This window comes from Dasypus novemcinctus, chromosome 9, assembly GCF_030445035.2.
Source record: "Dasypus novemcinctus isolate mDasNov1 chromosome 9, mDasNov1.1.hap2, whole genome shotgun sequence".
NCBI classification, from domain to species: Eukaryota; Metazoa; Chordata; class Mammalia; order Cingulata; family Dasypodidae; genus Dasypus; species Dasypus novemcinctus.
In genome coordinates, this window is record NC_080681.1 from 95,317,503 (window position 1) to 95,345,044 (window position 27,542).

The following is a 27,542-nucleotide window of genomic DNA, read 5'->3' on the forward strand; positions in this document are numbered from 1 at the left end:
TTCATTGCTGCCATCAAACTAGTTTTACTTTATTCTCTTAATTTCCATTTTCCTAAGAAGAAAAAGAGCTAATCTAATCTGGTGTGGGGCCTTAGATCAAGTCTTTTAGAGAATGATCATTCCTAAGCACAAAGGGATAACTTTCCTTATTTAAAAGATTTCACAGTATGTTATTTTGAATATCTAGCTAAACATTTTAAAAATAAAGGATAATTTGTAATACACGTTTTTTTATTAGAGAAGTCATAGGTTTATAGAAAAAACATAGAAAATACAGATCCCTATTATTAACACTTTGCATTAGTGTGGTACCTATGTTACAACCAATGAAAGAATATTATAATAACTGTACTATTAACTGTAGTCCACAGTTTATATTAGGGTTCAATGTTTGTGTTATATGGCCCTATGGGATATTATCATTTACTGAGCACCTAGTATATGCCTGGTGCTTTTATCTACATCACCTCATAATTCTTACAAAAACCCTAAAGGTATGATTTAACCATTATTTTCATTTTTATAGTTGAAGTACTAAGATTCAGAGAGTTTAAGTAATTTCCTCCAAGGTCATTTGAACTAGTAAATGATAATAGCCAGGATTCAAAGCTAGAGATTTCTTTTTTTTTTTAAGATTTATTTATTTATTTATTTCTCTCCCCTTCCCCCCACCACCCCAGTTGTCTCTTCTCTGTGTCTATTTGCTGCGTTGTCTTCTTTGTCTGCTTCTGTTGTCAGTGACACGGGAATCTGTGTTTCTTTTTTTTTTTTTTTTAAAGATTTATTTATTTATTTAATTCCCCTCCCCTCCCCCGGTTGTCTGTTCTCTGTGTCTATTTGCTGCGTCTTGTTTCTTTGTCCGCTTCTGTTGTTGTCAGCGGCACGGGAAGTGTGGGCGGCGCCATTCCTCGGCAGGCTGCTCCCTCCTTCGCGCTGGGCGGCTCTCCTTATGGGTGCACTCCTTGCGCGTGGGGCTCCCCTACGCGGGGGACACCCCTGTGTAGCACGGCACTCCTTGCGCGCATCAGCACTGCGCATGGGCCAGCTCCACACGGGTCAAGGAGGCCCGGGGTTTGAACCGCGGACCTCCCATGTGGTAGGCAGACGCCCTAACCACTGGGCCAAGTCCGCCGCCTAAAGCTAGGTATTTCTAACTCAAACTTGTATTCAATTTTTTCCCCCACTATACCAAGTTGAATGAAGTATGAAGATTCTTGTTACATGTTATGTAACTGAATAAATGACAAGGACTTTCGGGTGATGGGTTAACTACAAAATATTTCAGAGTCTGGCTTTCTTCAAGTACAATTGAAGTAGCAAATTTCTTAGTTTTGCTTTGTTCAGGTTAGTATTGAAATGAGATTGGGTTGTTCTCTTAATATATGCTAACTAGTGGAGAAGAAAGGGAGCTCAGAGACAGTATGGAGAGGTGGAAGAATCAGGTTAGGACTAGAATTTCTTCAGGAAACACAAGGATATACCTCAAGTCATGCAGAGTAGGCAGCATTTTGAATCCTAGAGCTCACACAGTTTATGAGAAATAAAGAGCACTCATCCAGTCAGTCAAATATTCACTAATCTCCAACTATGTGTAGAACAATATGTAAACTACTTTATGTGATACAAAATGAATTCATTGATGTAAGAGTTGGGACAAATGTTTATTATCTGAGTGTCAAAACCAGGCAATATACAAGAAAGGCCAAATGAATTACAGATGTTAAGTGGTTAAGGAGATCACAAGAAACAGTAAGCTGGGGAGGGTCAAGGAAGGCTTTGTGGAGAGGTGACTTGAAATACATGCCTTCTAAGAATGGGTATAAATCAAATAAGGAGGAATGTATGAGGAGTGTTTGGAATAAGTTGATGGAGGAGCAGGAGGTTGACACAAGACATAAGACTGGAAAAGACAATGGGGTAAAAAATATAGTATCCTGAATGTCATTTTATCAGGAAAGTAAAGTTTTGTTTGTTTTTTTCTCCCAAAGGAAAATTTTTGAACAGGGGCATAATATAAACAATGAAGTGCTTTAGGAAGATTAATCTAGTTGTAGAGGAATGGAGAAGGAAAGACTGGAGCTACAGAAACAGAGCAGGTCTGAGGGATGCCACCATTTCATTCTTGGGATCAGATGGCTCTTACACTAAATTGGGGGAAGGACAAGCACTCACAGAAAGAAGGGTGAAAACAAACAGAAGCTAAGGAAATTCATCTTTGAGACCCAAATTTCAGAAGGCTACAGCATAATTTGTCTGGTCTTCTCTCCACCCTGCCCCCCATGGGAACCATGTGCGTACATATTGACTGTCCAATCACTTTAGCACTCAGCTTTCCCAACAGAGAGTCCTTTGTTCCAAACAGTAAGGCTCAAAACACAGAATCTGAAAAAAATCACACTGAGATCGGTACTCCCAGCTGGTGGAGGGGCTGATGCCATTCCATAACACACCCTACAGGAAGCAGCTTGAGATACACAGCTGATTGATTTCCATAGCAGGAGCCTGGCGGCAGGGTGGGGTGGGGACTGGTCAAAGCATGGAGAGAATTCTTTAGCCACTGACTCAATTAGTTCATCAAGATTTTAACTTTAGCCAACAGACCTGTGAAAGTCATGCTTGAAAGCAACACTTTCAACAAACTTTTGAAAAAAGAGAAGAAAACCCTGGAGCTTCCCCAGGCAGTGAAACTATTTCATGAGTTAACTCTTACTTGACATAGAATCTGAAGAAGACAAAAATCAATCCCTGTCTTTCGAGAACTGGGCTGAATAATTCTTTGTTGTGAGGGGCTCCCCTGTGCCTTGTAGGATGTTTAGTAGCATTCCTGACCTTCACTCACTAGATGCCAGTAGCAGCCTCCCCAGTTGTGGCAATCAAAAATGTCTCCAGACATTGCCAAATGTCCCTCTCTCTTTGAGTACCATGAGCTTCGGTGCTAATGAGCTTTAGTGCCAAACAGACCTTTCCAATCCTTGCTTTAATGTTTACTTACTATGTGGCTTGGATAAGTTACTTTAACCCTTCAAGTTTCAGTTTCCTCATCGGCAAACTGGGATTTTAAATGTCTGATATACAGGATATTATTAGGATCAGAGGTCATTTAGACTCTGGTTCTCTTAAGCTCTTACCATCACTCCCTCTGTACTTGTTTGTGTGCATGTTTGTTTCCCAAACTGCATTGTTAATCGAGGCTGTCTGAGGCCCCAGCACCCACAAGGACTGGCACAGATCAAGCATTCAGTAAAGATGAACTGAAAGGAATATAGAGCCCCTTCTTCCTAAGGAATCCATGGATCACCAGGCAGCACTTATTCTCAATCCTGGGCAGTCTAAAGTTCTTAAAGTTATGCTAAAGAAGATCCACACTTCAAATTACAGTACTAGATGATGAATTTAGCTGTAAATGCTAAATGCTGACACTGTATGTGAAGAAATTCAGTGAATTAAAACAAACTGCTCAGTCCTTTCCTTTGGTTGAGTATATATCAGTTTTGCTTTAAAATCTCCCCTTGTTATCAAAATTTCCAGACAAATTTTTGTGAAATCCATCAACCCTTTCTTGACAACTTTCCTTTGGATTTTACTAATACCTTCACTGAAGCGTGAGGCTCCTTTAATATGGTGTGCTGGCAGCAAGCTTGGGATTTTGCTTGTGATACTAATGTTTGTGATACTTTAGAACGCGACTGGAAAAAGTTTAACATGGAGCAAACTTAAAGGTCTCAAAAGCTCCTTCACCTTCTCCCCACCCAGTTGCTACAGTGGGGGTGGAAAAGATTGTTACAGAGCATTGGAATTCTTTGGTGGAGGGGGGAGGGAGTCACATAAAGGTTATAAATATCAGCAGCTGAGCTGTGAACACTTTTGGCTGAGGGGAACAACTGAAAAACTGTAGTCTCCTGTTAAAGGCACAGAACAAGGAAGCTTCCTGAAGTATTTCCACAAAGGAAGTTCCTTCTCGCCACAGAAATGCATCATCAACCAAACACCTGCATCAATAACTATTCACAAACCAAGCGCCAAATGCCAGGGAAAGTGATTAGGAGATTCAAAATGACACTGATTGGCACCAGCAAAAATAAAGAATCCGGGACCTGGCCTAAAGGAAGGGTAATTAAGAGGGGGTTGTTGCTACTATATACAGCTATAATCAGATTTTCAGAAGCCTACACGCTATAAAAATCAACTAACATTTAGCCCACCTGAATCCCAAGTTTCCCACATGGAGGGTAGTGGTTCTTAACTGAGGGTGATTTTGGCCCCAGGGGATATTTGGCAAAGTCTGGAAACATTTTTGGCTGTTACAACTGGGGCAGTTACTGGGGACAGAAACTACTGGTGTCTAGGGGGTAAAGGTTAGGGATGCTGTTAAAACATGCTACAATGCACAGGACAGCCCCTACAATGAAGAATTATCTAGCCAACAGTGCTGAAGTTGAGAAATCCTGTTTTAGGATATTCTCTTTACATCCTTGGACCCTATTTCCTATTTGAGTAGCCTTGTTTAAGCAAGCAAGAAAAAAAAAAAAACAAGCCAAGCCAAGGGTCAGTATAAGGCAGGTGTGCAAAGTGTTACTTAACTTTATCTTGGCTGCTATGAAGATAGGGATCCCTAAACCTCCAGGTGACAGGTCATACCAACTTTGATTTCACTTCTCTCCAAGGGCAGGCAGATAACGTTGACCTCATTTTCTCTGTGCTCTAGTGAATCTTTCTCAGGCTGGTGCTCTTACTGGCAAAAATATAGATGGGCTGATACTATCTTTACAATTATTTGAAAGGAGACATAAGTGTCTCTGTGCAAACTGATAGTCTTTTAGCACCAAGTTTTCCCAAGGGTATTCATACCTTGCTCATAGGCGAAGACCAAGCTTGCTTTCCAATAAGGCACAAAATCAAATGCAGGAGTTTATAGGACTTTCTTATTCTGGTTTCACAGAATAACTAGGTCTCCTAGACAGAAGCAGCAAGTCTATGCAGACCCTAAACCTAGGCTCTGCTCAATCTGAGTTAGAAGCGAGAGTAGTCGTAGAGAAGCATGTGCCAGCCCACCAGCCCAGCCTCAATGATAAGGAAGGAAAATAGGTGACTGACTTGGATGCTTTAAATGTACCATTAGGTGGTATGAACCTTTATGAGAAACTCATGGACTCTAAAAAGTTTCCATTTTTCCTACTCGTTTCTTCTCACTGAGAGGTAGAGTGCCAAGTCTGAAGCCTGGCCTGAATATATAGTAAATATATATATGAAACACAGAGTGAATGAGGACAGTTCCATGTTTCTTGATATTTCTCACTAGTTTGATGCTAAAACCACAATATACTTTCTGACTGAGAGGTCAGCAAGGTTCATGAAAAGTTGATGGGTGTGTGTGTGTAAGGGATGGGTTGGTTTAAGGTTCATAATGATCTTAGTTCTTGACTACTAAAACCTACGCAGGGAACTTCAAAATGGGGAGAGCCTCTTGTTATCACCAGATTAAAAGATTTCTTTTTTTTTTTTTAAGATTTATTTATTTATCCCCTCTCCCCTTTGTTGTCTGCTCTCTGTGTCCATTCACTGTGCATTCTGTTCTTCTGTGTCTGCCTGTCTTCTCTTTAAGGTGGCACTGGGAACTGATCCTGGGGCCTTCCAGAGAGGGAGATAGGTGCTAAATCTCTTGTGCCATCTCAGCTCCCTGGTCTACTGCATCTCTTATTATCTCTCCTCTGTGTCTCTTTTTGTTGTATCATCTTGCTGCTCTACTCGGGCCATCTTGCCGCATGGGACAGCACTTCCTGTGTGAGCCAATACTCTGCTTGGGCCAGCTTGCCATGAGGGCCAGCATGCCAGTCAGGCCAGCTTGCCTTCACCAGGGGACCCAGAAATCGAACCCTGGACCTCCCATATGGTAGACGGATCCCAATCGCTTAAGCCACATGCGCATCCCAACAGATTTCTTTTTCAAATTTCATATATTTTCCTATCCTTCCCAGCAAGGTCATTCTGGAAGAATTATCTGGCTTAGGTTCTTGAAATAAAGGTCCCTCCTTTTAGGCACATACAATTCCTTTTCCCCAATAATTACAGACTCTCTTGTTCAGGAAAACAGAATTTCCTGAAGGATTAGCCAAAGTTAAGTCATTTCCTTCCAGTTTTCTGAAAACATGCTTAATACTCTCATTTGTGTTTTCTACTTCCTTTCTCCTTCCAATACAAGGCTGAATCAAGTAGGCATAACTTAAGAAGGGTTGAGGTCTTTGACTGTTCCAAATGGAAAGGACTCTTTTCCATTCCCATTTGACAGGTCCTTATTGGATGATAATAGTCTATCAATTATTCAGAAGCAATGGAGAGAAGCCTTTCCTAAGAATAATGACTTTTGGTTCTTCATGTTCATTAAGGAGGAAATGTTTTTTCCCCACAGACTGTCCCTCCATAGTTTATCAGCATTACCGCACAATTTCAAGTAAGCCTGGGGGTCCTCTGCAGACTGGACTCATCTGTATGATAACTATCCCTAATGGAATCAGCCAGGTCTAAGCAGAACCTGCATTCTGTCTCACAGGTTTATATCCTTGCCTCTTAAGCAGATTCTGTACTGAAAGTATGATCCCACCTAAAAAGGGGCTGAAAACTTAAACTAATGCTGTTTTTTAATATTTATCTTCATCTCAGTTTTTTTCCATATAAAAAACTATTTATTTGAATCTGAAAGCAGAGTTATCCTTTATGCATCTGATCTGCTACTAGTGTGAGGGAAGATTAATCTATTGCTGAACTACCACACAGTAACCTAGAAACTAAACACTCAACTCATTAAAATGACTCAGCTACCAGAATAGATCCAAAATGACCTTCCCTTTACTCAGCCTCTAGGTGATCATGGAACTGATACTTAAGAGTTTTTCCCTTCTCATTGTTTTCACGTCCTGTGAGCTCAGCACTAGCTAAACCAAAAGTGTACTCCTTCCCTCCAGGCAAACATTCTTCCCAGAGGCTCTGACTTCCTTCTAAGGTGAACCCATGGAACAAGGCTTCTGAGTTGCATCCCTAATCTGAATAGCTATTCTAATCATTATATAGTAACTACCTATTGACGTAATAATGGGCTACAAGGGTCCTCTCTTTTCTCACTCTTCTTCCAGTCTTGAACTTTTCAATACCAACCCACTACAGACAAATACTCTGCAGGTGACCAAATGATCAGTGTCCTATCCCAGCCTTCATATCCATTGTATTCATGGTAAAGGCTAGTTCTTAGAAATCCGTGAAACAAGCATGCTTTAACAAGCAACTAAGCAGCTACTGAGCTCTGGGTCCAGTTTACATATTAGCTAACCATCACACTAGGAAGTATACTAGGATGTGAATTAAATATAGTAATATCCAGCAATTTCCAGAAATCTTCCAGCGTCAAAATTCAGAATGCCTTTAGACGTCAAAGGATTAAATGAAAGGGAAATGATCATCTTGTCCTCAAATCCAAACACTATTGATGCCTGCCTGTGGACCAATTCTTGTAATCTCATATTTAACACACACTTTTGGCTTTGTTATTTTTTTTTCCAGGAGGTACCAGGGATTGAACCCAGGACTTCGTACATGGGAAGCAGGCAATCAAACCACTGAGCTACACACACTCCCCTTAACACACACTTTTAACAGGCTTGGCTACTTTATTTTTTAGCACACTTAAGATTAGAAGGGAGGGGTAGACTGTTAAAGGGGGACCTAGTGACACTAGTAAAAAATGATGGCAATAAGAAATAAGAGCTGATACTACAGTAGGAGGATAAAAGACAGAAATTACCTCCTTCTCCTCCAATATACACACAGCCAATCCAAGCAATTTAAGAATGTAGAGACCCTAAATAAGAATTCCAATACAGAACTCAGTAATTTAGGAACATTTAATACAAAGATAAATGTAGCAGTTTGATATTATTTATGCATTCCAAAAATAGATTTTGGATTATATTTGTGAAGTAGTCTTTTCCTCTGGACCTATTAGATTATATTAGATTCAGAGATATCACTTTTAGTTGATTAAATAATGATTAAGGTTTTAATTGGGCCATGTCAGTAGGATGTTGAGTTCCTGCCCCCTTGGTAGGTGGGGACTTACAGTGAAACCACACTGTAGAGAAGAGAGGTTGGAGTTTTGAGCTGGAGTCCAGGAATTAAGCACAAAGAAGAGCAGAGCAGCTGAGCCCGGAGAGAAACAAGCCCTGGGAAGAAAGGAATCCAGGAAGCTTGAACCCTCATAGATGTCGGAAGCCATCTTGCTCCAAATAGACTTTGGTGACCAAATTAAGTTATGCTTTATGGCCTATTAACTGTAAGCTTCTATCCCAAATAAATACCCTTTAAAAGCCAACATATTTCTGGTATTTTGCATCAGCACCCCTTTGGCTGACTAATACAATAAGCGTACTTGAGGATAGCACCACATTAGAGAACAGTACAATCTTTTTATATTATTAACTTGGACTCAGTAAGAAAAACTTATGCAAAATTTAGTGTTTAGAAAATTAGGAAAATAAAAATTTTTAAAAGTCAGACAAATGAAATTCCCATATAAACCAGAATCTGATTAGATAAACTACTCTGGAACCTAAAGGGATAAGCGTCAGTTTTCTAAGAAATTTATTTAGTTAGACAGTTTATTCTCAATAACCCGGATCCATGTAAAATTGGATAAATGAAGCATGCCTGTAGAAAAGGAGCTTACAACTAAAGAGAAAAGCACACATACTGAAGCAGGGAAGGCCAAGCTGCCACTGGAATAGAGCTTCGAAATTTCTATACCCACCATTTCTTTATCTGGATGCCTTAAAAACCCAAATACAATGACTCCTATTGCTCCAAAATGTTACTATCTCTAAACATGGGAATGGGGCCTGCAGCCAGCTTTCCACTTTAATGCTGAATATCCCCCTAAGCTCCTAGAAGGACCTTTCTGGAATATCTACCTTTCTGCATTTATATCTTACCTACAAAATTGTGACCTTTCTAGGGACCACAAGGCTCTGACCTGGTGTCAACACCACCTCTACACCCATGCTTTTAAGAGAAAGAATGCTGACATGCAGGGGTTCTAAGGGAACAAATTTACTCTGATGGCAGGAGTCTTGTCTATGCAAGTGGGAATAATTAATGTTAACAATGGAAATAAAGTGCTAAAAGTATCCTTTTCAAATCTATATTCCATGCACAAAGAAAGAAATGGCAGTAGAGTGGCCACCAGCAGCAGAGTGAGGCATTTTTAGGTATTTCCAGCAAAGGAACTCTTGGGGCAAAAGGCTTAAATAGTGAGAGCCAAGACAGACCAGGTAGTTCTAAGAGTTCCAAGCTCCTGACTGAGCAAAGAGACCCTTTTGAGTCAAGTCCCCTAATTTTCCCTTAGTTTAGATCTACAAAATCTCAGGCCTGGAAATTCTGACTCAGGCAAGGATGAAAATATCTTTGCAATTAAGGCAGAAGTTCTCAAACTATCAGCAGAGAACTTGTACTCTTGAGGAGTGTGGGATATATTCTTGTGCTTTAAGTGGGAAATTTCTTTGAAGCATAATATTTTATCTTAATAATTCATGGAAATTTTGCATTTTTCCATAATATATCAATTACTGTTTTAATAATTTCCTCCTAAAATCTGGATAAAATCAATATACTTCAGGAAGATTAGCCTGCGTTCGTCTTATAGCTTCTCATACCTCAATTTGAAAAACAGAGAACTAAAGAAACATTCAGGGAAGTGGACTTGGCCCACTGGTTAGGGCATCCATCTACCACATGGGAGGTCCGCGGTTCAAACCCCGGGCCTCCTTGACCCGTGTGCAGCTGGCCCATGCGCAGTGCTGATGCGCACAAGGAGTACAGTGCCATGCAGGGGTGTTCCCCGTGTAGGGGAGCCCCGCATGCAAGGAGTGTGCCCCGTAAGGAAAGCTGCCCAGCATGAAAGACAGTTCAGCCTACCCAGGAATGGCACCACACACACGGAGAGCTGACACAACAAGATGACACAACAAAAAGAGAGAGATTCCCATTCCGCTGACAACAACAGAAGCGGACAAAGAAGAACACGCAGCAAATGGACACAGAACAGACAACTGGGGCAAGGGGAGGGGAGAGAAATAACTAACTAAATCTTAAAAAAAAGAAACATTCAGTATGTTACAAAATCAGTAAATTTGAAAGCTCAAGAAATCATAAGAGAAGATTCTTAGAATAAGAGATAAGGTTTGGACATTTCTTTCTATGTTCTAAATTAGATTTTAAAAAAATGAAATAAACCACCTTAGAAAAATGTTCCAACCAGTTTGCTCAGAAGTTTAAGAAACTGTTTAGTCTAGGGGTTCTTAATCATTTTTGTTCCATGGACCACTTTGCCAGACAGATGAAAACCATAGATCCCTTACTAAGTCCACACTATACTGTGCATTATTTAATAAATACATCACACCCACACCAACACATCCCCACAAGAATAATGTCTTTTTGAATTTAAAATCAAGCTCACAGACCCCTTGTTAAGAGCCCATGGTTTAGTCTCTAAACAGTGTGTGCTGATGGTGATGGAAGTGCAAAAAATGAAACTGGGGACAGAAGTTAAAAGAATTTAAGATGTATACTCAATAGGTTTCCAAGTTACAGTAAGAGAAAAGAAATATACATTTTAGACAGAAAAAGACTAAAAAGTGTCAGACTTACTTTAAAATCTGCTAATTGCTGGTTGATGATATCCACTTCTGTCCCCACTACCCACTGGAGGGCCTCTCCCTCCTCTGCTGCTGTGGTCATGTCATTGAGTACTTTCAATTTTCTATAGAAGTCCTCTACACGGCCCAATGTCAGCTCCAGCTGTTCCTGACGAGCTTTACCCCTCTCGGTCAGTTTGCCGCACTGTTTGTTCAGGGCTTCTAGTTCTCTCTTGAGACCTAACAAGTCTAGAGTCCCTTCTTCTTCCAGCATTTGTCGGCACTCTGCTTCAGAGGCCTCTATATCTAATTTGAGGACTTGTATTTTGTTAAGGAACAGCCGTACATCCTCTATTTGGGACTGCAGGCTATCAGTGTCTCTCCCAATAGCACCCATGCCATCTAGTTCATCGTCCAGGTCTGCCAATTGAGAAAACATCTCCCGGACTCGGCAGTGAAACAGGCCAATCCCCTCCAGTTTGTTTTCCATTGTCATGCAACCACTGTTGACTCTATGCTTCACTTCTAGAAACTCTTGCTGAGTGACTTCAGCTTGATGTAGAAGCTGGGAAGCATCAGATCCGTCTGGGGCATCTGCTACCAGACCCTGAGTGAAGTTCCTCAGATAGTCTACCTGAGGCTCCAGGGCCTGCAATACTTCTTGTTGAGCTCTTAGCTTCTCCAGGTTCTTGTTGCTACAGGCTTGAGAGCCTAGAGCATCAAAGATCTCAAGTTGGTGTTTGGCTGCTTCAACTTTCTTTTCAATATTCTTAAAGCTTTCCTGGAACTCCTTGATCCTCTGAGTCATTTCTTCAAGTGACCCTGTTTTGGCTTGTAGCTCTTCTGTAATGGCATCCATGTTCTGATTAATCCCAGCCTTTTCATCCCGGATATCATCCTCATCTGTTTCAGAAGAATTGATCAGGATGTCAGCAGCACTGTTTAATATCTCCAGCAGGGAGCGGCGCTTCTCCACCTCACTCAACATAGCCTTTGATCTTAGGAGGCTGGACTCTAGCTGCACTGGATCCAGAGTCACCTGCAAATCAGACATCTTGGCCTTACAATCCTTTATCCATGGCACAAGGTCTTCGACGTGCCACTGATATTTCTGAGCTTTCTGCATACAGTCCTTGAGCCTGGATTGTCTATCTGCTGTTTTTTTACTAAGCTCTTCCCATTGGCTTTTGAGATCAAACAACTGGTTTTGTAAAGTCTTTCTCTCTTCTCCAGGAGGCACAGAGAGCAGCAGAGATTCCCCTTCAGCCACAATCATCTCATAGGAACCACTGTGCTGGTTAAGGCTCTTCTGAAACTCTTCATTCTCCTGTAACTGAAACTGTAGTTGCCCTAGTTTTGCAGAAATTGGGGAGGTTTTTGCTTGCTGGCTTTGTTTGCCATCCAACCAGGTCCTTAGCTCATCAAACATTTGCTGGAACTGCTGGGTACTTGCAAGAGCTGCCTGGAGTCTGTTCATCTGATCAGCTGAAATGAGAAAATGAAATTTAAATCAGTCAAGCCTCAACATGGCCTATAAATAAAATATTTGCTAAGAGTATAAGGTTTAACATTAGGGGAAGGAAACTAACATTAATTGAGAACCTATCAAAAAAAGAGGCACATAGGCTTCTTCACATACTATATCTTAGTTAATCCTCACATCAACCTCATTTGGTGATCTGAATAACAGAAGTAAACTTTTGCTTCTAACCTAATAAAAAATGAAAGCGATAAACATTTCCAGAAAAAGAGGTAATAGATTAATGACAATGTTTGCTATTGTACAAAGCCACCAAGAGAAGTCCAGAACATGTTCCATATTTTTATATTTAGTATGTGTGTATATATATGCACACATGAATATAATGAAAAGAAGTGGGTATCAGTGAAAGTATGTGTGTAAATCCACCTAAAAGTACATGCATGAGCATGAATCTCTAATTGCTGGCTGAATTCGTATTAGAACTCTTAACTCTAGCATTATGCTATATAAAGTTTCACATATTGCTAATGCTTAGTCAATATGTAATAGCAGGAAGTGGACTTGGCCCAATGGATAGGGCATCCGCCTACCACATGGGGGGTCCAGGGTTCAAACCCAGGGCCTCCTGACCCGTGTGATAAGCTAGCCTACGATGCACGCAAGGAGTGCTGTGCCACACAGGGGTGTCCTCTGAGTATGGAAGCCCTACACACAAGGAGTGCACCCTGTAAGGAGAGCTGCCCAGGGCGAAAAAAGTGCAGCCTGCCCAGGAATGGCACCACACACACTGAGAGCTGACGCAGCAAGATGACTCAACAAAAAAAATGAGACACAGATTCTGGGTGCCGTTGACGAGAATACAAGCGGACACAGAAGATCACACAGGGAATGGATACAGAAAGCAGACAACAGGGGGGTGGGGGGGAAGGGAAGAGAAATTAAAAAAAAAATGTAATAGCCACAGCAGTTCTCACTGTAGCTAGAAGAAGGGAAGAGATATGGAAGCATTATTCTGAGTCCAAAAGCTACTTAAAAGTCACACTAATTTCTTTTTTTTTTTAGATTTATTTTTTATTTATTTCTCTCCCCTTCCTTGTGTCCCCCTCCCCCCCCCCCCAGTTGTCTGCTCTCTATGTCCATTTGCTGTGTGTTCTTCTGTGTCAGCTTGTATTCTTGTCAGCAGCACCCAGAACCTGTGTCTCTTTTTGTTGTGTCATCTTGCTGTGAGAGCTCTCTGTGTGTGCTGCGCCACTCCTGGGCAGGCTGTACTTTTTTCGCGCTGGGTGGCTCTCCTTACAGGGTGCACTCCTTGCACATGGGGCTCCCCTACGTGAGGGACAACCCTGCATGTCATGGCACTCCTTGTGTGCATCAGTGCTGCGCATGGGCCAGCTCATCACGCGGGTCAGGAGGCCCAGGGTTTGAACCTTGGACCTCCCATGTGGTATGCGGATGCCCTATCCATTGGGCCAAATCCGCTTCCCAATGCTAGTTTCTTAAACTACTACTAACTCACTGCTTCTTTCTGCTTGCCACGAAAAATGGTAGATGTGGGTTCCTCATCCTAACTCACCTGCAAGATCTTCTAAACCTTGGAAAGGCAGGGCAACTGTCTCCAAACGCTTCTTCAGCTCATCCTTGAGGTACTGCTCACCAATGAGCACTGAGAGTTCATCACACAGTGTCTGGGCCTCCTTAATCTCATGGTCCAGTTGCTCTAAGTCAGAGCGAATCTCACTGGTCTCCTCCAATTGCTGCTTCACAGCCTCAGGTTGGGTGCTGATGGCTGACTGGCAACTCAGTCGCTGTCCAATTGCCTTTACCTTCTCTGATAAGTCCTGGAGCATTTCCTGGTACTGGGTGCTTCTGACAACAGCTTGCTCAATTTGGCTGGAACGGGAATTGAGTTTGTCAGTCAGCTCAACCCACTTCTGATTGATACTCTGGAGTTCTTTCTGTACGTGGCTGGTGGATGGAGAGACATCTCCAGGGCCCATTAGGATGCCTTGAGCTGCCTTGTTTAGTTGGTCATGCTGTTGCTTGCGTGCTTCAAATTCCTTCAGCATAAACTGAAACAGAAATGACACCAAGATGTTTAAATAGACAAGACAGATCTAAAAACAGTATTAAAACAAAAACTGATTCTGGATTGTGCCAAACATTGCCAACTCATTTTGAAAATAAATCAGAAAACCTCAGAGAAGTGGATGTGGCTCAACAGATAAGAGTGTCTGTCTACCATATGGAGGGTTCAGGGTTCAATCCCCAGGGCCTCCTGACCTGTGTGGTGAGCTGGCCCACACACAGTGCTGCCATTTGCAAGGAGTGCCACGCCACACAGGGGCACCTCCACGTAGGGGTGCCTCATGTGCAAGGTGTGCACCCCACAAGGAGAGCAGCCCCGTGTGAAAAAAGCGCAACCTGCCCAGGAATGGCTCCACACACATGGAGAGCTGACGCAGCAAGATGATGGGAAAAAAAAAGAGACACAGATTCCCAGTGCTGCCTGATAATGCAAGCGGATGCAGAAGAACACACAGAGAATGGATACAGAACAGGCAACAGGGAGGAAGGGGAAAGAGAGAAATAAATAAACAAACAAATAAACAAATATAAATAAATAAGAAACTAAAAAAAAAAAGAAAACTCCAATGATCAGGCTATTAGGCTAATACAGTACTACTTAACAACTGCTTACCAAAAACTTGTTTTGAAAGGATAATGGATTTTGTCTATTTCATTTCTTTTTCTTATTTGTTCTACTGTTTCAACATCAGTTACCTAATGGCGGCCTAGCTTGGGAAACCAAAGTTTGTTCTCTGAATTGGCACTCATCAGCTTTGCAATGCAATACCTAGGCCTCTGAATTGGGAGTTTGGAACCCTGGGCTCCAGGGCTAGCTATTTTACTGGCTGGGCCTGTCATTTTAGCTTTCAATAGCTCCATTTTGCTTATCTTCTTTCTCAGAATTTCAATAGCAGTACAGTCAGTACATTATGATATGGCCCCATTAGAGAATGAGCTTCTTTAAAACAAGAAACATACTTTTTATTTCTTTTGTATCCCCTGCATCACTCATCAAAGAAGTTAGGATTACAGGCTCTGGAGTCAGACTGTCTAGGTCAAACCCTGGTTCTATCACTCACCAGCTGTATAAATTTAGACATTTTAAAAAACATTCTCCAAACTTCAGCTTCCTTGTCTATAAAATGAGGATACTAATAATATTTATCTTGGCTCTTGTAAGGATTAAATAAGATAATTTACGGCAGGTGCTTAGCCCTTATACAATATAAAAATAAGATATTATCTCAAGGAATAACAGATGGGTAAATAATAAACTAAAACAAAAGAAAAATAATCATAAAAAATGATCTGAGCATGAAATGTGAAAGCATGGGGTAGGGACTAATTCTGCTGGAGATGACAAAGGGTTGAAGAGGGAAATGAGGAAAAACTTCCCAGAAGTGACAGTAAAAAATGAGTAGGAATTCTCTAAGCTGAACAGAGAATAAGGCTAATGAAGGGCATTCTAGGGGGAGGGCCTAGTATTAGTAAAGACACAGACTCACATGAGTGTGGTGTGTTTGGGAAAGAACAAATTATCTGAGGTAGGTAGAAACCTGGGGGAATGGTTAGCCATGAGGCTGGCAAGACAAGCATGGACCAAATTGTGAAAGGCCTTGAACAGGTAGGTATTTGTACTTCATTCAACAGATAACCAAGAGCCACTGAAACATTTCAACAATATATGTAGATACGTGATTGAGGGAAATAATTTGAGAATTACGTAGAAAAAAAAGCCTATTGGGGGATGTTGAAATGATATAGGCCAGAGATCAAGCCTTAATAAGGTAGTAGCAGACAGAATGGAGGGGGAAAAAAGGTATTAAAACAATGTGTCTCAAAGCATGGTCCAGGGACTCTTGGGAGTCATTAGATCCTTTCAGGAGGTTCAAGAAGTCAAAAATACTTTAATAATACTAAGATTTTATTTGCTCTTAAAAATTCTTATCTCACAAGTGTACAATGGAATTTTCTAGAGGTTATATGATGTCTGATATCATAATAGAATGAATGCAGAAGCAGATATGAGAAGTCATGAGAATATTCTATTAAGCCAGACCATAAAAAAAGAAAGAGAAAGTTCTGAAAAGATATAACACAATGCCACTCATTCTTAGACTTTTATGTTTTGGAAAAGGTTACTTTTTAATAAAAAATGTTACTTGTGTTAATACGTGATGGGTTTATCATTATTATTAAAATATACATATTTTTAAAATTTCTCAGTGTTTTAATTTTAAGAGTATAAAGGGACCAAAGAATTTGAATTAGGAAAGTATTTGTAATCAGACATAATTGGACTGGATAATTAATTGGATGTAAGGGCTGAAAGAAAGGGTTCCTTTAAAAATTACTCTCAGGTCTTAACTTAGGAAACTGGTGGATGGTAAGAAGAAATGAAACAGGTTTGGGGGAAGATATAGGTACTACAAATTCTTTGCTTTTAACCAATTATCTGTTTCATATATATATGCAAAATGAATAATAAAATACATTCTAGCATGTATTACAGCTTTCACTCTACTCTGGTCCCTGCACCTGTGTCTTTGTCAGTTTTTTCTTAGATTTGTTGACAGAAGTTAAGTCTATACCAGTTTCATGGAACAATACACAATATAACACCTTTCACAAATACTTATGGATGATAAGGAAAAGGTTATAGGCAGGGTTTCATTGGAAATAACTTAACAGAAAGTCTGATGACAATTCTGCCCAAGCTAAATTTCTATGACGTTAGGCACTGAAATTTTTTTGAGGTTGGATCAGCAGAAAGGCTTTGAGTAATGCCAGTGGACATCAGATCTTATATTAAGTAAATTATGAGGATCACTACCACTGGGGATTAAAAGTAAAATAAGATTCTACAATTTAGTCAGAAAAAGTCCCCCATTTTCACATCGACTCACAGTCTATTACCTTTGTTAACAATATTAATAATAGTTGTTGTTTAACACACAGTGAATGGACATAGAGAGCAGACAACTGGGGAGGACGGGGAAGGGGAGAGAAATAAATAAAAAATAAATCTTTAAAAAAAATAATTCAGAAAATAGTAATTGTCGACTGCTTACTATTTGACAGGCAGTATGATAAGTACTATACAAACATCTCATTTAAAGCAATGAAACGAAGGCTCTGAGAGGACTTGTTTGGAAAATCTACTTGTGAGGAGCAGCATTTGAACCCTGGAGTCTCCATTTTTTAAAAAACTCTAAAGCACTAAGCTATATTGCTCACCTGGACTTGCTGCTTTTGTGCATTCAGCATATTGGGGTCAATAGACAGGGGTCCCAGAACTCCCATCATTAGCTCCTTCTCCATCAGCCACGGCCGGAGCTGGGACTCTGCCGCCTGGAAATGGGCCAGATGACTTGCAGATTCCTCTAACTGCCTTTGCCGAGCCACAGTCACCTCGGTGGCCTTTTCCCATCGGGAATCTGTAGAGAAGAAATGGAAGAATGTATTCCTTCACTCTCAACAACTGGCCTTCTCCCAAAATTATGTTTCTAACATAGTATAGGAAGTGACCCCAGGAGCATATTTTTAAAATGAGAAACTTTATTTTTTTAACTAAAAAAGCAATGAAACAGTTCTGTATCTTCATTATGGTGGTGGATTATATATTGCTACATGTGATAAAATTGCATAGAACTACAAACACACAAATACAAATGCAAGTACATACAAAACTCATGAAATAAGAATACACCCTGTGGATTGTACCAATGTTGATTTCCTGGTTGATATTATACTATAGTTATATGTTACAATTGGGTGAGGCTGGATAACCTCTCTATACAACTTTTTTTGTAGATTTCTGTGAATCTACAATTATTTCAAGATACAAACGTTTAAAAAGCAATACATGGCTATAATAGAAAAATAATAATATATCAAAAGGATAAAATAAAAATACCCATAATGTTATCATTCTAAGTTAATACAATTACTGTTAACAACTGATAAAAATCTTTCCAGGATTTTTTCTACAGACATTAGTACTTATACTATATATGTATATATTATTATATAACCTGTTTAACTTACTGTGCTATGAACATCTTTCATGTCAACACATTTTTCATGTCAATAAACATTCATCTACATGGTTTACAGCTCAGTATTATAAGCACATTATAATTTATCCTAATCCTTAGTGATTGTTATTATTTCCCATTTTTCATCATCTGTGCAATTTCACTTTTTATCATCAATACTCTCTTTAGTTCTTGATCACAGCAGATTATCAGTTTGACTTGTCCAGGGAACCCAAACTTCTGACACATTGAGAACAATCTCTATATTTTTGGACCCCATCTGGGCCTCTCACTTGCTTATGAAAATTAATTTCTGCATTATAGGATGCATTGAAATTCTGTATTTGCTTTTTTTTTAAAGATTAATTTAATTTATTTATTTCTCCCCACCCCCTCATTGTTCACATTTGCTGTGTCTGCTTGTCTTTCTTTTCAGGAGGTACTGGAAACCAAACCTGGGAACTCCTACGTGGGAGGGAGGTATCTAATTGCCTGAGTCACCTCTGCTCCCTGTTTTGTTGTTTCTCATTATGTTTTCCTCATGTCTCTTGTTGTATCATCTTGTTGGGTCAGCTCACCATGCCTGCCCGTCACGTCAGCTCGCTGACTTGCTCATCTTCTTTAGGAGGCATCAGGAACTGAACCACGGACCTCCCATGTGGTAGGTGGGAGCTCAATTACTTTAGCCACATCCACTTCCCTGTATTTGCTTTGAAGACAAATAATTTAGTGAATTTACAATACCCTTTTGATAACTTACTGAGTTCCTCTTGCATTTTCTTCCAATTTTCTGCTTCTTGCAAGTTGGGATATGTCAGCAATAATCCAGCCAGGGCTTCCTTTACTTTTTGGATCTTTGGAGAATTCTGTTCCAATTCAGCCAGGAAGGCCTAGGAGGAAGAACATCATGTACATGTCATGAAATTTTAGGCAGGAAAAAAAATTGTGTGTGTGGTAGAAATGACTGAAGACAGCACAGGAATTATAGGCTTTTCTTCAGACTTTAACCATGACGTGTTTCATGATTTTAAGATACTTAATCATTCTGCTTCAATTTTTACTTTAAAATGAAAATATCGATGGCAGGGCCCAAACTTCTCTTATGTATAATACATCAGTTCAGCCCAATAAAGAGGAATTACTAATAACTGTAAACTAAAAACGCCAAGATATGATGATGAGACTATGCTTTTGTGGTTGAAGGGATGAATGCTACGTTTAATTGGAAGAATACAATTTTGGTGAAAATTTCTTGCAGGATTTTCTACATGGTCTTATTTCTTCTGACATTTTTCCTTGTCCAACATGTCACTCTTAAGAATGAACTGTGGAGAGTGGATGCAGCTCAAGTGGTGGGGTACCTGCTTCCCATATGAGGTCTCAGGATTGACCTCCAGTACTACCTTAAAACAAAATAAACGAGAATATCAACTCTCACTGGGGAGCAGATATAGCTCAGTGGTTGAGTACTTGCTTCCCAAGTACGAGGTCCTGGGTTCAATTCCCAATACCTCCTTAAAAAAAAAAAAGGAATGAACTGTAATCACAGATATTTAGATCCTTCTAAGAGTTGGAAAGGTGCTTTGATGAGAACAGCTTGGCTCTCTTGCAGTATGCTGAGATGCTTCTAAGAAGAGCTATTCTTTTTCCACAAAGAGATCTGGTTTTATTATAATAGTTCTAAATCTGATTTATAACAATTTCTAACTTCATAGGTAAGAAAATTCTCTAGAAGAGTTAAGGCATATCAATTACTTGAAAGTCAAACAAAATGCTCATGTCTTACTCTCATGTCCCTGGGCTCAGGCGGGTAGAGCAAATGTTCTTCAGAGCAGTCCCTTCCTCATAGTATTTAGGATGTACCCAATGTAAACACAGTACCTTGTTAGCTTCAGCCTGGGCTCTCACTGTTTCGGTCTTGGTTGGTGATGAACAGGCATTCATGGCTTTCAAGATTTCCTCTTTAGATTCCAGCCACTGCAACACTGAGCTTGCCTCCTCCTGAACTTCCTGCATTCTGTTGAGCACAACTTGAAGGTTGTCCTTGCGTTCCTGAAGTAGTCCTCCCAATTTCTCATACTTCAAGTTTACATCTGACATGTCACACTGGATTTCCGTCAGATCTAGTATTATAGAAACAGAAATCAGATTGGTAATGGCTCTCTAAGCATCTCCCCTTTGGCCCCTCACTCCTAAATTATTCATCAGGATTAAGCATCTTTTCTACTCCTTCTAGAGAACTAGAGATGATTTTCCTGTTAAATTACATAAAAGTTCGTATTCACATACATACACAAAGCATAAGAGCTCTCATTAGTCTGCTTTCTGGTTTTGACATTATATGTATTCAGAGATACAACTGAAAATGCTAAGCAAACAGGGGAACAGTGAAAGTGAGGAGCATGAGAAAGAATTTAACCTTAGTACAGTGTTGGGACTAAAGGATTTACAATATTCCTCTGTTCTTTCTTCTCCAAACTATATAGAAGTCACCCAGGTGAAAGGCTGAAAGCTAGACTATATTATCTCTAATGGAGCTGTTATATAACTCTAGGATTTATATAAATTTTATTCAAGGTCTTTCCTTACTGGTCTAATGGTCAGTTCAATTCCTCAGTACTTTTAGATTCCCCAGCTGCCAACCAGTTGCCAGCAAACAAAAAGGTATCTCAGGGAGTGAGTGTAGCTCAGTAGTTGAGCACTTGCTTCCCACATACGAGGTCTCGGGTTCAATGCCCAGTACCTCCTTAAAAACAAAAAAACAAAAACAAAAACAAAAGTAAAAATGGTATCACAGTTGTTTCTCCTGATTTTTACCCTCACGCCAATCCTGGCAGCAGTTCTTCCAGACATACAGAAATGTACACAGATGCAACATGAACATTGTCCTAACACACCCAACAAAGAGGCACTGTTGAAATGGTATTCTCACCTTTGCAGGTGTGGTATCCGTTTACACTGCCTACAGAACTTCCTACAGAGGGCAGTATGGAACCTGAGCAGAAGGACAGGGAGACAAACAGGGCAAGACAAACGTGTTAGGAATACAAACAGGCACTAAATTTGTTCTTTGGCATTCATTTTAAACTCAAATATCAGGAAGTTAAACACAACACAAGACAACATACTCATGGAAAGAGACAAATCATTTCAGCTGCCAGGCAATAAAGTGTCACTCAAGGTGTTTCAGCTCCTTAGCAGTGATGACTCTTAATCCTTTTAAGAGGAAATCCAAATTCCTTTCTTAAATCTCCAACTTGAATTCTTTGGACCCTGCCCTAACTTTGTGAATCAAGTATTGGTAAAATTATTAAGTTTATAGAATATTATCTGCCATGTTTTGGAATGATGATTTATAATAAAGCCAAAAAGTTTCACTTTTAACATCAGAGCCCTTCAATATAATAGAAATGAATAAGCACAATTAAGGACATAAAAAGCAACATTCTTTTAACAAAGACATTAAAACAAGCTCTTATACTGTTTTTTTTTTTTTTTAGATTTATTTATTTCTCTCCCTTTCCCACCCTCCCCCCACCCCCAATTGTCTGTTCTCTGTGTCCATTTACTGTGTGTCTTCTGTGTCACTTGCATTATCAGGTGGCACTGGGAATCTGCGTCTCTTTTCTGTTGCATCATCTTGCTGTGTCAGCTCTCCGTGTGTACGGCGCCACTCCTGGGTGGGCTGAGCTTTTCTCACACAGGGCAGCTCTCCTTGTGGGGTGCACTCCTTGTGCATGGGGTACCCCTATGCAGGGGTGCCCCTGTGTGGCACAGCACTCCTTGAGTGCAGCAGCACTGTGTTTGGGCCACATACAGGTCAGAAGGCCCTGGCGATTGAACCCTGGACCTCTATATGGTAGACCCTGGACCCTCTATATGGTAGACTGATGCTCTATCACTTGAGCCATGTCTGCTTCCCCTTATATTGTTTTTAATGAAAGACTTCCTGCTTTTCTTCTCATGATCACACTTTGTTCCCCTTTTCCCAATGGAAAACAGAAATTCTAAGTTCCAATATATATGGCTCACAAACATTCCCATAAATTTGGCTTTGGCCTTTTTTGTTTCTAATTACCACAATTTCGCCTATATTATCTTGATTCTTTGATTTTTTTGTATTTCATATGATTATACAGAAATCTGAAAAATATTCATGAGGTAATGTTATGTTAAAAGGACAATTTTTATTTCATTATGGAAAAGTCATGTGCAAGGTTATATTAAAAAAAAGTAGTGTTAAGGTAGTGATTATAAAATTTTAAATATTTACTTCATTTTATTTTCAATTTAAAAAATGTATCTAACAGAAAAATCATATTCCATTATGGTATGGGAATTGCAAAAAAGAAAATAGACTAATAAGTAACAGAAGAAAGTCCTAGCCAAGATCGTCACTAACTCAATATGTGAGCCTTAAACTATAAACAGACCGTAGTATCTTCTCCAGAATATGAATAATACCTATCCTGTTAACTCTTCATGGGTTTATTGGAGAGAAGTGATGAGATAATGTAAGTGAAAGCACTTTATGCAACAAAAAGCTACACAAATATAAGGAACTGATATATTCATGGTTTTTCAGAGTCAGAAGAAAACTTTGAAAATACTCAGGCTAGTGATTTTTCAATCTGATATTCAAGGCATCCTGAGGAGGACTTTAAGCACTTTAAATGTTTTGTTTAAATTTAATACGGGGAAGGGGATTTGGCTCAATGGACAGAGCGTCCGCCTACCACATGGGAGGTCCAGGGTTCAAACCCAAGGCCTCCTGACCCATGCATGCAAGGAGTGCCGTGCCACGAAGGGGTGTCCCCCACATAGGGGAGCCCCACGCGCAAGGAGTGCGCCCTGAATGTAGAGCCGCCCTGCATGAAAAAAGTGCAGGCTGCTCAGGAGTGGCACTCTACACACAGAGAGCTGTCACAGCAAGATGACGCAACAAAATGAGATACAGATTCCTGGTGCCGCTGACAAGAATATAAGCGGACACAGAAGAACATATAGTGAATGGACACAGAAAGCAGAAAATGGGGGAGGGGGTGTGTGGGAGGGAGAGAAATAATTAATTTTAAAAATCTAAAAAAAAAGAGAATATGTTTCTAAGTACTTAGAAATGGAAACAAAACATGCATGTTCAACCATGTTAAACATCACATTTTAACCCACTAGATGCAACCAATTTATGCAGCCTTTTTGGGAAGAATAAAGCAGCTCCTGTCATTTGTCTATGAGTATATCTCTTCTTTCTGAGTATCACTGATTGAAAAGGTTGTAGCTTTTCATTGGCCTTTATAATATTCAAACTTGTACATGTCTATGTTTGTATACTGTGCAAAGAAAAACATCTTTAGCATTAAATGACAAACAAGACTAGGAGCAAGCTCTCATCCAGGCAGAAACACCTAATCATCAAATTCTTAATACTTTGGGTCTGATAATATGAGGACATTGATAGCTTTTGTTCTCAATGCCAGTTTTAGATGTTTTTTGTTTTAGAATATGAGCCTTTATTAAATATTCTTACAAATTTAACTTTGAAACAAGAATTTTCTATGATATCACTTTCAAGCTTATAGTACAGTTTAATTGAAGTATATTTTAAGACTGTAAACTTTCAAAAACATATGTTATCACTTGCAGCTACTTATCTGTGTGAATGATATTTCTGGACAAAATGCAACCGAAATTCAGAAATAGATCAAATGAAGAAACTGTTATCCAATAACCTTTCTTTTCAAATTTTCACATTCATTAAAATAGTCTCAATATTCTCACTGATGGATTTCATAATAGATAAATGTTATAAATTATCTTATAAGGGAAATTTATGCCCACAAAATATCACTTTAATTTGTCTTATGTAGTAGGATTCTATATGCGATTTAGTTTTAAAAAAGGGTGGTGTGTGGATTCTATTGTTTTCAAAAGTTTGAAAAATCATCAATCTACTCCAGGATTTGGCAAATATGGTCCATTGGTCAAACCTGGCCCTCCAACCTGTTTCTGTGTATTAAGTTCTATTGGAACACAGGCACAGCCATTCATTTACATATTAGCTATGGTAGTTTTTGCATGATCATGGCAGAGTTGTGTAGTTATGACAGAGACTGTACGGTCCACAAACCTAAAATATTTACTATCTGGCCCTTTATTGAAAAAGTTTGCTGACTCCTGAGATTTACACACACTAATTTCCTAAACTTAAGAGGCTTATGTATTGGGCTCTAAGAATCACCAATTTCCAGAAATGTTGTTACTTCTGGATAGTTCCAAGAGATCTTAAATCTTGAGGATATCACAGAAGAGCAGCTGTTCTCAGAAGGGAAATGAAACAAAAGTTTTTCTCTTAACTACTTAGGTGACTTTTGGAGTGGACTAATATAATTTGGTAATAAAACCTATTAGATCCCACTTAATAATCAGCACGTGACTATGAGCTCACATTGGATTATTTGAAAGACTTAATTTGCAACCAGAGATTATTCATAAATCTGGACACAATCTGTGTGCCTACTCCCAGAAGATTGCCAGTTCCTGTACAATATTGACTCCCAAATACCTAGCTTCTCCCTGATATCATAGTCAGCAGATCCAGGGCTGACTCCAATTTAAAGACATATTCCCATCCCATTCACATGTTTAAAAGAAATAAATTTCTCAAGATGGAAAAATCATATTTTAATCCTTCTATGTTAATTTGACAATTGGTCAACTAGTGCATTTAGTTTCCCCATTAAAGGAAAACATTTTGCAAAATGGCGCAATATTACATTGCAAAGGGGAAAGTAGTTCAGTTTGGGGGAAACACTGCTCTGTGGATCCCTTTGTTCTCTTCAGCCTTGATTCTGAAATTCACTAAAAAGAGGCATCTCCAAAGGCCAAAAGCAAAGAAAGATTATGTTTATTCACTGCATTTTTAATAGACTGCACTCACCTGTCTTGGCTTGGGAATCAGGTGCTGTGATCTCCATGATGAGATTTTCTAAAGAAGTGCCTTTGCAATTAATTTCTTCCACCAGGGTTCCCTTACTTGCCCAGTCATCTAGGAGACCCTGTTTAAGGAACAAAAGGACTAAATGTAACATCTGCAACCTTCTCCTCATAAGAAGAATACATACTCTTCTATCTAAACATTAAGATACCATTCTCATCTATTCAGTCATTTCAAAATCCTGGTTTAGCCAGCCAAGGTGTAGGGAAATAATACCCTTGATATCAAGATTATTCAGATGATCTGATTCATTCACTCATTTATCAAGTATTTCCTATTTACTATGGGCCAGGCATCATGCCAGACACAGGGGATTCCAAAAAGAAGGTTTATGACATTCCCTAAAACCAGGACCTGAAAGCCTAAAGAGAGACAGATTGTTAAGTGCATTATAACGTGATGTGAGAAGACACATCTAACTCTGCCCAGAGTAAGCAAAGTTTTGCATTAAGACAAAGAGTTTGTCAAGTGAACAAAAAGGAGCAGCATGTGTGTAAAAAACAAGAGGAAATAGTAACTGGAGGATAAAATGAGGGTGTAGATATTTAGATGTAGAGAAGTACATAGAATCACAGGCTAAGCTTTGCATTTATCAAGGGAATTTTAAGCTGGGTTTGAAGTCGGAGTTCTAACTTCCATAAAAAGGCATTAAGAAACAATGGTATCTGCTCTAAGACAAAAGCATTCCAAGATGTGGATTTCCTGCCACAGCTGTAGGACTGTACTCCTTTCAAAGGGAGATACCATCCTAACCTTCATTCCTTTCCTCCACACTGTATTTCCCCATCTACTTAGTTTTCTTTTGGCCTTAAGCTGCATAGTAGCTGAGAAAGACACAGAGTTATTTACACCTACAAACTCATAATGTCTAGCTTCAAACTGACCCTCAGTCACTGCTTATCAAGTCTTTTACTGGAGCCATATTTCCCAAACTATGCATCAACTCACAGGGTATTTTAAAATTCTTGAGGGAAAAACAGTGACATCTGTTGGATACCACGTGAATAACTACTATTAAGTTTAGACTGAATTGTTTAACAAGAGGTTCTGTGAAAACACTAAGGGTGCTGTGAACGACGAAACTTTGGGAACCTCTGCCCCATGGAATTCCCCATAGCAATGCTCTGAGCACCCTCTCTGTGAATGCAATTAAATTCTTCCCTTTCATCTGTTCAAGGTAAAGCCTGCTTTACTGAGAGAATGGTGAATGGTAAGAGTTAGCTGGAAATAGTCTTGGCTAATTTTTTTTAAAGAGGATTGAACCCAGGACCTCATACATGGGAAGCAGGTGCTCAACCACGGAGCTACATCTCCTCCCCAATGAGAGCTGGTTTTTTCTTTTTTTTTTTTTTTTCGTTTTTAGAAGGTACTGGGGATTGAATCCAGGATCTTGTACTTGGGAAGCAGACTCTCAAGTACTTGAGCTACATCTACTCCCTCTTGGCTAATTTCAACAAAGAGAGAGATGTGTTAGGGGTGCAAGCAAAGGATGGCGCAAACATCTACGAGTGATGACAAGAAGGTTGGTCCCATCCTTGAAGTTTCCTTCCAATCATCTGAATCTAATGTTTCTTTTATTAGTTGGTGCTCCAGCTAATACTAGTTTGTCTCTTTCCAGATTTCCTGATCATAAAGCTGGTCACTTGTTCATATATATTTGCCTGATTCTAAAACATAAAAGCAGAGTGTATACTTCTCAAGGACTGGACTTTGACAATTGTCTTTTATATGATCCACCACAGCACTAGAATACACTAGAGTGAAGAAACAGCTGAAGTTTATGGATTTTATGATCAGATTTTTTTTCGTTTTTTGATTTTTGAAAATAGGAGGTATTATGGTGATTAGTTCTTGGGAAGGGGTGGGAATTCCATAAAGAGTTTGCATGGGAAGCAGATGTGGCTCAAGCAATTGGGCTTCCATCTACCATATGGAGGGTCCTGGATTCGGTTCCTGGGGTCTCCTGGTGAAAGCAAGCTGGAGAGCTGGTGAAACAAGATGAAGCAACAAGAAAGAGACACAGAGGAGAGACAATGAAAGACACAACAACCCAGGGAGCTGAGGTGGCTCAAGTGACTGAGTGCCTCTCTCCCATGTCGGAAAGTCCCAGGATTGGTTCCCAGTACCTCCTAAAGAGAAGATGAGAAGACAAGCAGACACAGTGAACAGACACAGAGAACAGACAGTGAGTGCAAGCAGCGGGGTGGGGGGTTGGGGAGAATGAATAATCTTAAAAAAAAAAAAGTTTGCAGGAATTTCTATTCTGATGCAGATTGACAAAC

General features: G+C 39.7%; 1 protein-coding gene across 3 annotated transcripts in view; it reads right to left on the reverse strand.

Moving 5' to 3' along the window:
• Positions 1-27,542, reverse strand: part of MACF1 (microtubule actin crosslinking factor 1) — a 385,648-nt gene that overhangs the window by 93,554 nt on the left and 264,552 nt on the right. For all 3 annotated transcript variants that reach the window (XM_058303848.2, XM_058303845.2, XM_058303843.2), the window contains 7 exons: positions 25,204-25,321; positions 21,199-21,261; positions 20,148-20,389; positions 19,027-19,156; positions 17,467-17,666; positions 13,736-14,231; positions 10,693-12,164 (listed from right to left, as the gene is read on the reverse strand). In XM_058303848.2, coding sequence (XP_058159831.1) covers positions 10,693-12,164; positions 13,736-14,231; positions 17,467-17,666; positions 19,027-19,156; positions 20,148-20,389; positions 21,199-21,261; positions 25,204-25,321 — 2,721 coding nt within the window. The remainder of the gene's footprint in view (positions 1-10,692; positions 12,165-13,735; positions 14,232-17,466; positions 17,667-19,026; positions 19,157-20,147; positions 20,390-21,198; positions 21,262-25,203; positions 25,322-27,542) is intronic.